This window comes from Talpa europaea (genome assembly GCF_964194135.1).
Source record: "Talpa europaea genome assembly, chromosome: 4".
Lineage (NCBI taxonomy): Eukaryota > Metazoa > Chordata > Mammalia > Eulipotyphla > Talpidae > Talpa > Talpa europaea.
The window spans coordinates 84423745-84437499 of record NC_140070.1 but is presented as its reverse complement, the minus strand read 5'-3'; the positions used below and the strand labels follow the sequence as shown (position 1 = coordinate 84437499).

Sequence of the window (13755 nt, the reverse complement as noted above, 5' to 3'; positions counted from 1 at the left end):
ATTTACGTATGCACTTCTAGTCCCAAATAGTAAGTGTCTGAGGAACAGGCAAAAATATGGTTGTATTTTTGACTGCATTTGAAATGAGCAAATCTTATGTTTCTCCCCAGGCAGTTTGACTCAGTCAATACTATAATAAGGTCAGCGATCAAGGGGAAACTTGCTAAGGATTAGATAACACAGTCCAGTTGCAGTTTTTTAGTTTGAAATTTGTATTAGAAAATCTGGCAAGATAGGCATTATGTAGTGATATTTCCTTCTTTATCACCTTGGGATAGAAAGTGAGATGTATGACTTATAGTTTAAGCTTTTAAAAGGAATAACATCATATTTGCATTTCCCATTAATTAATGGAAGAGCACTTCTTTGGAGAACTAAATTGGTGGCAGTGTTACATTTGGATGATTTGTGCTTGTCTGTGGGATTATTGTTTGCCTGATTTTCACCAAACGAGATCAGAAATTTAGAGCAAGTTGAATTTGTGTACTTGTTATACCCCTAAAAGAAGATTTCTAAATGAACAAGAATGCAATAGAAATATATTAATTTTGTATACTCTAAATCTACAGTGATTCTTGGCATTAACTTACATACTCAACCTAGAATCGTTCTAGCATCTCTCCGCACTATTTGTCCTGCTTAAAGGGACATTTGCGATTCTCTGATCATTTGATATTGTGGGTTCTATAATCTCTTCCCAAAGCCATATATCACATTACATTATTAATAAAATACAATTTTATCAGGAGGTAGAAATTCATATGAATAAGTATGCATTTAAAATATTTTAAATATTTAAAGTTAATATTTTTCAAAAATTAAAAAAAATATTTTTCTTTCTTTAGAAACACTAAACTTGGTTGCAAAAATACATACATTTCCAGATTGTTGAAAATGAATAATCCTTTCATCCTTATTGTTTGTTTTTTAAAAAAACTGTAACAGGGTGGTGATCCCCAGGAAAAGGGGAGGTTGCAAGTTCCCTGCCCCACCCAAGGGAGAATGGAGCTGAGCAGGGAAGGAGAAGCTGGAGAGGAGACTGGAGAAGGAAGGATGAAGGATAGAGAGCCAAAAGGAGACCTGGAGGAGGCACATGGAGCAGGGAGACATGTGAAGAAGCTGCATGGCTTCTTGGTCTGGGACTGGTTGAAACAGATATGGTGAGAAACCTGTGGGGAAGGTAACAATGACTGCTTTTAGCTTGATTTAGATTTTGCTATTTTCCTTCCAGACTTGTCTTGCCTTTTCTGTCCCTTTCCTATAGGTCTCCACCAGGAAGTACTTAGACTCGTGGAAGGCTTTGGGGCCTCAGTGGCCCTTCTTTGGGCCAACCCTATTTGACTGGACATTTCCCCACGAGGGGATGGTAACTGTGGGTGCTTGATTTGGAAACTATATTCTTCCCCTTCTCTTTGTTGAACACTAATTGTATTAAAGCTCCTTTCCACTGAAGGTCTTACGCACTGAAGTATGTTTAGTCTGGAAGAGGCAGACAGCAGAACCTATTTAAGAGCAGGCAGCTTTGGGAGTTCTGGGATGCCCCTCTCCCTGCCCTGTAAGAAAATTATTTAATTTTTATTGAGGTAATAGTAGTATACAACGCTATCTATGTATTCGGGGGCATTGGTTTCTACCTCATCACACCTGCCACCAAAGCACCAATAATCCTCCATCAGAGTCCACTCGGTATCCTTCACCCTTTGGTGCACTCTGGTAGCCTCAGTTCTGCATTCAGATTCCAAGGGCTTGTTTCCAGCATACGTGATGTTTTTATATACTTTGCTATAATTTTTTACATCACATATTTTCATTGGAAACATTAAATCTCTCATTCCTTCTTTACAATTATTTGATTATTTTCCATCTTGCATAGCACAATATATTATAAAAATAATAAGTTTCTGCAATTATTGAATGCAAGAATTGAAATGTGACTGACTTTATATTAACTTCATCAAAAAAGAGATAAAAACAGAATTCAAGAAGTGATAAGGAAGCAATTTAAGAAAAGTGTGACTAGGAATATGAAAGTAATTAATTATGACTTTAGGATGTAAAATTGATTAAAATGGTTGTGGAATAAAATGGTTGTGGAATTTGTTTCATTGTTCTTGGAAACTAGAACATAAACTTTTGATATTTTTTTATGCTTACTGCTTCATTCCCTTCCATAGATATTTGAAAGTTTTTCATGAAGTATATTTGGAGTACTGGATGCTGGCAGACATTCAGGGCAGGAAGGGCAATGCCCAAAGTAACATTTATGATAGAGCCTGGGGGGAGCCAAGCACAGCTTCGGAGGAGAAAGGCGGTGCCCTGTCCCAATCTACTGGCAAATCCTAAGATCCGAGGAGAGAAAGAAGCCCCCAGAAAGGGGAATTTCTCAAAATTGGCTGTTTTCTGGATGACAAGGCAATTTCCCTAATTAGGCCTGATGATTCCCTTAAAAATATAAAATGCTCTTCCCTTCACAAGGGAAGGGTGGAACTGGCCCACACCATGGCAACTCCCCCTAAATGCTTTCCCTTGTCCCAACTTGTTTTCTGGGATATGATAAAACTATACCTCCTGGAGCATAGTAGAAGAAGGAGTGACTTAGACGTTGATACCGGGGCCAGAACCAACACCCTTGGAGCACCTGCACATTTCACCACAGGAAAGAACCTGCATCCCATAAAGTATGGAGTCCCCTCCGTTACCATCCTCTTGCTGTTATTCTTCCCTGGATTCTGCCCTCCTAGTACCTCTCCCTGGCATTGCTAAAGACATGGCTTTGAATTCTTCTCATGCCACAGTCAAGGACTGAGGAGCTCCCTCCAACCTAGAAACATCTAGGAACCCCAACACATTGTAACAGTTCTACCAATTTATTTTATCCTTTTTTTGGATATACCAAATTTTAATTTAAAAAAATCCAACTTGTATAATTTTAACAATTCATTTTTTAACTCAAACAGAAGATAGGGTAACTTATGAAATAGGAGATACTATAAATCTGGAGTAGTTAGAAGATGCTTGCAATTTTAAGTGCTTGCAGACCATGGTTAACGCAAGCTGTAAATATCTTTTTAATTTCTTTATATTTTGATCAAGCCATACAGATGCTGCAGTTACAATGCTGGCACCAGTCCCAGGTTTGCCACCACACGAATCTCTGCTCCCGGCACCACGGGGACTCCCTGGGCTCACTAAACCAGACAGTCTTCCACACAGTGTGGTGTTTGCTGCACAACATGGAAATTGGCTATAAAATCTCTGTAATGAGTGTTTGTATCAGTAAATTCCCTTGCTGTCTATTTTCTATCAGGTAATGTTGTTTTAATTAGTACCAAATGCTCATATCCAATTTCTCTGTGGTGGACATTGCAACGAATAAGAATTATGAGAAAGGAAAAAAGAGCACAAAACTTTATTTACTAGCTCAGCAATTTGCTGTTTCCTTTGGAAAAACAAAATTGTATTTGAAAATGACTTGTTCCTTCATTTACTGCATTTTACTTCAGAGTAGTATTTTAGGTTGTAATATCATACACATTATGTAACATCTGCAGAGGCCCTATCCAGCCACAGAGATATTGCACTATTTAACTTCAGAAGTATATTTAGAGGGTTGTGATTATTTTGCTTCCATCTACATTTGATAACTTGAGGTAATGGAGAGGCAGGGCCTCCAGAGCCTTATAATTCAGAGTATGGTGTTAGGAGCAGCAGTGCTAGCGCTCCTGGGAGCCTCTTCCAAATGCAATGCCTCCTCCCACCACCATTTAACCCAGGACTGGTCAACTGAACCATAACCTGCATTTCAATAAGACTCTCATGTGATCCATATGCCTTTCATCTGTCACATTTTTCTTAGTTATGGTATAATGATCACCTGTAGGCTTACATGCAAGTCTACATTTAGTTGCACAATGTGGAAGTTAGGTGGTCACAGAGGAGGAGGTTAGAGAGAATGAATATGTTTCATAGTGGATGGAGGTAAGAGTGGCATTCATGCAAGTGAAAAGTCTCCTCTTGGACAAACACCTAAGCAAAGGAAATACAACAAAAGAAAATGAGGAATGTATATTGACCACGTAATAAAGAAGGAAGGAATGAAAGATATTTTCCCTTTCTTCAGTTGATTATTTCTACATTTACTGCTATGTCTTTAGAAAAATAAGAGATTACTCTTATCTGGGGAAAAACTCTTGAGAAAGCAGAATAAGAGGGGACAGGAGAAAGAGACGTGTACAAGGTTTGACATTAAGAAGTATGTAACTTTCAAAAAGAACATCCAAAATTCAACCTTTTCCAAAGGGGCTACTTTTAATCATCCCTGAGTGATGAAAACATTTCCCAGAATGAAAATCTTCCCACAAGCCTCATCACCTTTTAAAAAAATACACAGTTCACATGACATGAATTTGTCTATTTTTATATAAAACTCTGGTATCTTATTGCTATTAACTAGTGGACTAGGTGAAATAATGGAAAGTTATATTAATTCAGTGCTTTATACAGATAATCATTGATCACCTGGATATGAGAATGCTTCCTTTCTCATGATGAGTTTTCTTGAACAAAATCTAAAAACTGCTGACAGGTGAAAGTTAAGAAAACATTAAGGAAAAGACCAGTCATAGTGTCTTAAACACCAGATACAAGAATAATAAACTGTTATGGGGGGGATTATGTTTGCAAAATGAGCTACCAGTTGGTAATTAGTGGTGCTCTACAACACTCTGGTGAGACAGGTGAGCTTTATTGCTGCCATTTTAGAGTAGCAAACTGGGCATTAGAGAATAATGAAATGTTTGGCCTCAGGGAACCTAGAAAATCAGCATCAGCAGAAAGCAATGACTTTTCTGAGGCATTCAATTGTAATATAAGTAGCAGGTCTAACTTCAACAACCTTTCACTAGGGTGATTTTGGTGATTACTTAGCTTCCTATGCCTTAGTTTCTCGTCTGTAAAATGGGAAGAGTAATAATATTGATCTCAAAAGACTGTCATTAGAATTGAATTATTTAATACATGTAAAACAATTTTAAAAGTACCTGACATATGATTGGCCAACAATTTTTGGCTATAAATTATTAGCTATTGGCCTTTCAGAGTGCTGGGAATATGAAAGTAGACTAAAGGATTCCCTGTCCTCACGAATTTACATTCTAATTATTAAGAGAACATTCTCTCATCTATCTGATGGATACTTGCGTACTGGACTTTCTTATGAACAGGTAGAAATAGGAAATTCTGGAGGCTTTCTTTCCTTTTTTAATTGTCAGAGATAATTATACATTGGTTTGGTATCTTTTCTCAATTTCTAGTGATTGAGTTCTGGACAAAGAGATATTACACTAGAATTTGGTAGTAAGCAAACACCTTTGGTAGGTACTGATTGGAGCTTGGATGACAAAGCCAAAAAAGAAATAACCTTTCTTTAGTGGCTCACAAGCCAATAGGGGATCAGATGAATACATAAATAACTCTATGAAGACTAAATTTAATAAGTATATTAAAATAACAAAGAAACAAGAAAAAAGTGAGTATCTGGGCAGAGGAAAATAGAGAAGAAAACTGAGAATGTAAACAAAAAATGAAAGATGTGGGGAAGAAAAGAGATAAGGAAAGTGAATGTTTGATATTTGATAAGATTTTTTGATATTTTGTGACAGCAAGAGAGCTTGGCAACATTTTGAGGTGGGAGACAATGGAGTTGTAGCAGATGAATTCTTAGTTCTCTCATTATGAGTAGGTTCTATATTTGGACATAGGTACTCGCTATAAAAATACAAAATATAATTTTTTGTAACTTACACTTGATTTTTTTCTTCATTTTAAGTGCTTTTTTCATATTCAAACCTTTTTCACTTGAATATAAAATGAAATACTTCCTGAGTAAGAAAAGAGAAAAGTAAGGATTGGGGAGTATAATTAATTAGAGAATATCTAATTAGTTATAACCAAAAAGCAATATGTTTTCTTTTTTATACTTCTCATTCTCTTTCTCTCTGAGAGGGGTGAAACAATCATAATACGGTCTCCTTTTTTAAGATTTATTTATTTATCCATACAAGAACCAGGGTTACAGGGCAGATTCGCAGGAGGGTGAGAGGGTTCACCAAAGACAGAGTAGGGAATAGAACAGGCAGACTGATGAAATACACTGCTGAGAGAAGCAGCGGGCACGACAGGAGAGATCTGTTGCACCATGTGGGACCCTCGCCAGCCGGCCGGGATCAAACCGGTGCTGCAGAGGCTGCAGACAGCTTCACAGTGCTGTGTTCAACCACCTGCACGACCAGGGGAAGCCCCATATTAGGGTCTTAATTTTTATATATAATTGTGATGTGAATAATATTGATCCTTGTGATAAAATATTTTTAAAAATGTGTGCACATATATATTAAATTTCAGTAGACAGAAAGAACAAGTACTGTTATTTGAGTGGAGGGATAACATATTTATAATTGTTTACACATAAATATATGCCTTTGGAAACAGAAGTGTAAGATATTATCTTCCTAGATCCTTATTTTACTCCTTATTTTATGGATGAGAAAACAGGACTAAGAAACTGCAGATCGGAGCCAAACTCAGATTCTGAACACCCAGAACAGTGCTTTTTTTCAATATATCACATTGTCTAAGCAAAAGTCACGGATAACAACAGTGTGCTGTTTGACCTTAGATATTTGTAGACAGTGCACATTGAAGCAGCTTAAATTCTTTCCTGATTTGCAGAATAATGCTTTTAACACAATGAGAACTTAATAAAACAGCACAAATTCCTCAGAGAATAGTGTTAACATGGGTCTTTGCATATTAATTATATGTTAGCAATACACAGTGTTAAAGTTTAAATGCCTTAAGTTAAAGACTTTAGGTACCAATAAAAATGACTGATAATATGAATATTACAATGAGCCAAAGAATAAAATTCTCTCATATCTCTCCAAGCAATGAAGTTCCTTAGTTAATAGTTGGTGCCACCAGATCTTCTTGGATCATCTTTACCTGCCATCCCTCCAGCTTGTATCTGCCACCTGCTTTAGAAACCAAAACTTGGGCTGCTACAACCACTATAAAGAACCAGAAGTGCTTATAATATTTTTTGTGCACACAACATATGTACGACCATTCAGTCCTATGGCCAAGGATAGACTGTAGACAGAGTGTGAAGTTCAGCTTTCTTTGTCTCCACAGGAGAAATGTTGAGATGTAATTAGACTGCAGAGTTCCCTGGGTCACTCTGAATTTGATCTCTTTTTCACAGTCCTTCTCCTACCCTCTTCCAGTTTTAGGAAACTTTCTTATATCACATGCACACAAATTCCTGTCTCAAAGTCTATTTTTCAGCAACTCAACTAAAATAACTACCAAATTAGTTAGGGGCCATCCAGCAAATTAGTTATTGATCCATCTGTACATGTTTATCTATACTTGCCGCCGCCCTCTTTCTTTCTTGTCTCCACACATGTATCTCCACCAATCCTTCCACTCTACCACTGCTGGCAACAATTGAAGAGCATGGTGGACAACCTCTTTCATCCTATATTTCTATACATTCCTATAATCATACACTAAAGAGGATTAATTTGTATGCCCAGAATGAGATCATTTATTTATATTTTTTATCGAGTAATATCTAGCTTCTTAAAGAGGAAATAAGCTCTTTAAACTACAAGCTCTATTGTAAGTTACTCTAATTATAAATTTTATAAAAATATTTTCTAGGAAGAAGAAACCATATTATATATGCATATGTTAACTATACAGTCAGAATTTGAAGTCTTAGGTGGAGAAAGATTTTATGCTATCATTTTGTTCTCAGTGGGATAGAAAAAGACACTCCTATTTCTCTTCTTGACCTGTTTCTTCAGAGAAAACCTAAATATATTTATGATGTTTCTTTGCTTCTAGTAGATTACAGAAATATAAGAAGTTATTACTTACATTATATGTAATGTAAATATTGTATATAATTTCTTGCACTTAAATTATATTTTTAAATTCAATGTTCCCTTTATCAATATTTAGAGCAGTATTAGCACAATGAGAGATATTATCAGAAATGACAACTGGTCTACCACAATAATAAAGCAACATTATAATGGTGAAGAATAGAAAGGGGAAGCATAAAGAAAGTATGAATACAAGAAAGGTAAGGGAGTATATAACTCAGGAAAATACAGTAACTGAAAACAATTTTTAAAACAAAAATTGAAATTTTAAGGTTAACATTTGTTTTTTTTAACCAGATTTATCTTCCTAGCTTCCTGAATGTAAAGAAAAAATTTTAATTCATCAGTTATTCCAATTTATCATTAAATTGTTCTTTCCAAATTACAGTGGACTATAACTTTAAACTCATTGGCAAAGGATATGGCCTATACAAACTCTTTCTAGATTATAGTTAATTCCATTTTGCCATTTCTTCCCAATTTTAGCAACAATGTTATTTCAAATTAACTGCAAGATGATGGAGCTACTATTTCTTCCTAAGTTGTAAAACTCTATAGAATTTAACTCATGACAGAGACCACCATCTTGTGTCTTTAATCTGACCTAAAACAAGACAAATTAATTGAAAAATAACGAGCACAACAACAAAGTGGAGAGTAGTCAAAGACATAAGGCATGAGGTTAAGCCAAAGAATAACAAGCTTTAAAGAAAGTAACAGTACAACAACATGCTCGGTATATACATATATACAGGTATAGGTATATATGGTTTGTTAAAAAGATCCAAGTAAGACCTACTTTCTCATAATACTTGATCTCGTAGTCCAGTATGGCTCCACTGGAAAAAGCAGGTGCTTGCCATGATAGGGCAATGCTATTTTGGGATGCCCAGTCCTTCCTTACTATACCTATCAGGGAAGGTGCTGAAAGGAAAGAAAATAATTAAGAATTAATTGGCAGGAACCATTCCCCATCATCATTTCCTTAATATTTTGTATTCTAAAGAAAACATAATTCTTGTGGAAGGAGACATTAATGGCTGACCTCTGATCAATATGATAGCCTAAGAACTAGTCTATTAAATACAAATAAAGTATGAAAATATATTTAGAAACATTATTAGAAAACATAGGAAAAATTCAAATAGTCCAGAATAGGGATAGGAACTCATGATTTTTTCTTTATTACAGGATATTTTCCTTCCACTGACATTGGCATTCAGCAATGACATGAAATATAATACATTTGACTTCTATATTTTATCAAATCTTAATCTGCCATAGAAAATCCCTCCACAATTACAATATAATTTATAAACTCTTCTTTCTCTTCAAGACAGAACTTTGTAATAAAATCTTACTATTTTATAGTTTATATCACCAGCTTCTTAACTACAAGAAATTATTGCATAATCAACTTGAGTATTATTATTTTTACACAAGTATTGTGACATTTGAATAAAATAGAAATACTTAACTCATGAAGTTTATTTTCAGAGACATGGCTCTATTTTTTCCTATATAATATTGCTTTAACAATCCAATCTACAAGTAAATTAATCTTGTGTTAAACTTCCAAAATTTACCTAAAATGTAAACAACGTACTCTTTAAAAAATACTTTTTAAGTTTTATATTGTTTAAAACAGTTTTTACATCAATAAAACATCACTAATAAAAGATAAATTCAAATTTAAAACACTGAGATACTATTTCTATCCCATCAGAATAGTAAGGAAAAGCACTTTAATATGTTGTTGTCAGGAATGTATATGGTACGACATTTATAATGGGAACTTAAACATTTTAAAGCAAAATACATTTGCTTAGATTTTGGCATTTTGAAATGTATCCCAAAGATAAGCTGCATAAGTGCAAACTGACATATTTTCAAGAAGACTCCTTGAGATTTATTTGTAAAGATTTGAAATAACTTAAATGTCCATCTTATGGGAATGATTAAACAAATACATGCTACATCCATTGGGAAATGATGACGTTGTAAAAAGTCATTATTAGTATGTCTAATTATTACAATGAAGTGATTTTATTATATATTTTTAAAAGAAAGAAGCAGGTGGAGAAAAATGGGTACAAAACAATTTAAATGTAAACCTAAGAATAAAAAATGATAATAGTGGTTACCACAGGGAGAGGGAGGACAGGATGGAAACTAGGTCAGAAGTTAGATGTCTCTGAAAATACTTATATTGAAGATTTACTTTGGATCACTGTAAACATTTTAAACGACTAGAAACACATTAACATTAAAAATCATCTTGAAAATGTAAAGAATAATACCTGTAACTTGAGTTGGAGGAGAAACAACTTAAAATGACTTTAAAACACAGTAATTTAACATAAAATAGAATGGGATCTTTTAAAAAATTAAGAAAAACTATACAGACTGTTTTCAGTGATGATTACTATTAAAATTTCTAATCTCTGTTATATTGAGGGATAAAACAATTATGTTTGTTAATTAAATAAAAATCATGGAAATGTTTTTGTCTATGAAAAGAAGATAGAGATGCCAGATCCTTGAAGGTAAAATTTCTGTGGCAGTAAACTCAAATTAGAAATATAATTTTGAATTCATGATTTCTTTCCAATTCCTTTTTAGAAACCTATTTATATGTATGAATTACAGATGAAAACATAATTTGAAAAAAATGATTCTCTACGAAAGCTGCTTTTATATTAAGGATAAAGTACTTTCTTAAATTTGTGAGAATTATAAGTACGATTCTCCTAAAAATATATATACTTTAGAAACTATATGTAAAATTCTTTCCAGCTGTTAATAAAAGACTTATTGCTGACTGAAAATATATTTTTAAAAATAAGTGATAACTACATAAAATACTAAGAAATAGAAGCTTGGGCTGTAAGTGAAAACAAATGGATAATGTGGTAAATAAGAAAATGTATTCAAATAATTCACCATTTAAATTGAGTCATATACACTACTAATAAACCATAACTAATAAATTTATCCTGTTGGAAAGTATATTATATTCCTAAATTATGATTATAATGTATTAAATGGTAATAATGGAAAAATTGCAACTTTAAAATTAATCATGCAAATTAGGCATATCAATTCATTACAATTTTTTAACATGTCCTAATCATGTATAAAATCTTATGATTAATATCATAAAGCAATATTACTATGTATTAATATAAAAATATTACATTTTGCTGAATAATTATTTAGCACTCAAGATCAAATATAATCCTTGCAAAAGTATAAGAAATTCAATCGTGAGGAGTATATTAGTATGTCATGTGATTAAAATATAGGTACCGGAGGGGCGGAGCAACATGGCGGCGAGGGCTGCGAGTAAGATCTCCCATTAAAAAAAGTTAATAGGGAGGAAAAGCGGCAGGTCCCAGTGAGAACTGGGACACGGAAGATAAACGGACGACTCCAGCAAACTGCCCGAAGAAGAAAGTTGCCATAAAAGAGGACGAGAAGGGAGGGAAGCGCAGAACCCTGCTCCCCTCCCCCGCCCACAGAGGCGGCACTCTCCGACCCGCAGAGACAAGGGAAACAACAAACCAAAACGCCCAACAAGAAAAACGGATGCAGCAAGCGGGACTGTGAGTGGAAAGGAACTATTTCTGCCACCACACCCCGTGAACGGGAGCTGAGGCGAACCCTGCAGGATCCACCACGGAGGTGCGCTCCACGCGCCATTAAAGAGCGCCCCGCCCACCAGGAGGAGACCAGCACCAGCACACAGCCCCGGCCGCCCAGTAAGCTTGCACTAAAGCAGCGCTCGGATTGCAGCTGCCCAGGGCCCTGCGCCTGCGACCTAGGCTTGCGGGGAGACAGCGGAGGCCCTCCCTGAGTGAGCAGGAACAAGGCGCCCAGGCAGGGGAGCGGGATTCAAAAGGCGCCATTCCCGCGCCACTGATCTGGGCTACAGCCCGCGTCCTGGAACTGAGGGCTTTGGAACTGAGACCCGGGGCACGAAATTAGGGGCGTGGGTTCCCCACGACGGTGGGGCACAAGGCAGACACAGCACCCCAAAGGCGTTGAGGTGTACCCTACCATCCCCGCTCTGCTCCCTGTCCCACGGGGTGGAAAATCAGCTCCCCAAGGGCTCTAGGAGAGATCTCTGGTGCCACCTAGCGACTTGACCCCAGCACAGGCTACTGAAGGAGCTAGTGGCCAGCTGGGGAGTTAGCCCACACCGGGCCCCTTCTGAACAAGTAGTCTGAGCCCACAGGGAGAGCGAGCACCCACAGCCGGGGCAGACCAGGCGCGCAGAATAGTGTGCCTGAGACCAGAAGCGCAGGGAGTGTGTCCCACATCACCATTTTAGAACAGGGACATTTCTTCAGTAAAGACTACCTGCAGAAGGCTTCCTCAGGAGCCAGAGGTGAGCGGGGGAAGTTCGCCCACGCCAGACCCCCTCTGGCCTGCAGTCCAAGCCCAGAGGGGAGCAGGAACCCACCGCCGGGGCAGACCAGGCGCACAGGGGAGTGTGTCCCCACATCGGCATTTTAGAACAGGGACCTTTCTCCAGTAAAGGCTGCTTGAAACTGACAGATGACTCCTGGAAGAACCAGAGGGGAACAGAGAAGCCCACCCAAGATGCCGGCAAGTCCCAACAACACAGTGTCCCAACGCATACGGCAAATTAGAAAACAGACAGTAGGGAGGAGAAGAACCACACGCAACCTAGCAACTCTCCAGAGAAAAAGCACACCACAAAAAGAAAGCCAGCCCCCAGATTGCAACGACAATAACTTGGAAGAATTTCTGAGCCTTCCAGAAAGAGAATTTAAAATTGCCGTGATTAAAAAACTGACAGAAGTCATAAAGGAAAACAATGATAAGGGAAAAATAATCAACAATCAGAAGAATGCAATTGAGTCCCTAGAGAGGGAAAACAATGGTCAGAAGAAAGAAATTGAGTCCCTAAAGAGGGAAGTAAAAGAAATGCAGGAGATCAAAGAATTAATGGAAGAACTAAAGAATTCTGGGAAAAGCAATGAAAGCAGAATAGATGAAATGGAAGAACGAATAAGTAATCTTGAAGACACAGAAATAAAAAGAACCAAAACAGAAAAGGAAAGAGAAGTACGAAGGAAAAAGAACGAAGAAAGACTTCGGGAACTATCTGACTCCATGAGGAAAGGAAATATAAGAGTTATAGGAATACCAGAAGGAGAGGAGAGAGATGTAGGAACAGAGAAAATATTCAAAGAGATAATTGAAGAGAACTTCCCAAATGTGGAGAAGGAGCTGAAAATTGATATACAAGAAGCAAGAAGAACACCAAACTTCCACGACGAAAGGAAAAATACAGCAAGACACATAATAGTAAAGCTCCCAAGAATCCAGGACAAGGAAAAAATAATGAATCTGGCAAGAGGGAAGAAACAGATAACATTCAAAGGAAAACCAATCAGGCTGACATCAGACTTCTCCGAAGAAACACTACGGGCAAGGAGAGAGTGGAGGGACATAGTCAACAGACTCCAAGAAAACAGATGCCAACCAAGAATACTCTATCCCGCAAAGCTCTTCTTCCTCTTTGAAGAAAGAATATGGACCTTCCCAGACAAACAGAAACTCCGGAATTTCATTGCAACTAAACCCCCACTCCAAAAAATACTACAAGGAGTCCTAAAGCCAGAACCTCAGAGCGACGAATAACAATGAAAGAAGGCCAAAAAAAAAAAAAAGTTATTAAAAGAATAAATAAATAAAATCAAAGGAAAGACAAACACAATGGCAAATACAGATGTTAACATATCAATATTAACTCTAAATGTAAATGGACTAAACT

At 36.7% G+C, this 13755-nt stretch overlaps 1 protein-coding gene across 4 annotated transcripts in view; it reads right to left on the bottom strand.

The window, feature by feature from the left end:
• EPHA6 (EPH receptor A6) overlaps positions 1-13755 on the bottom strand; it is a gene marked incomplete at both ends in the record, with an annotated part of 657283 nt that overhangs the window by 261080 nt on the left and 382448 nt on the right. For all 4 annotated transcript variants that reach the window (XM_084232801.1, XM_084232803.1, XM_084232802.1 and 1 more), the window contains one exon: positions 8749-8873. In XM_084232801.1, coding sequence (XP_084088927.1) covers positions 8749-8873 — 125 coding nt within the window. The remainder of the gene's footprint in view (positions 1-8748; positions 8874-13755) is intronic.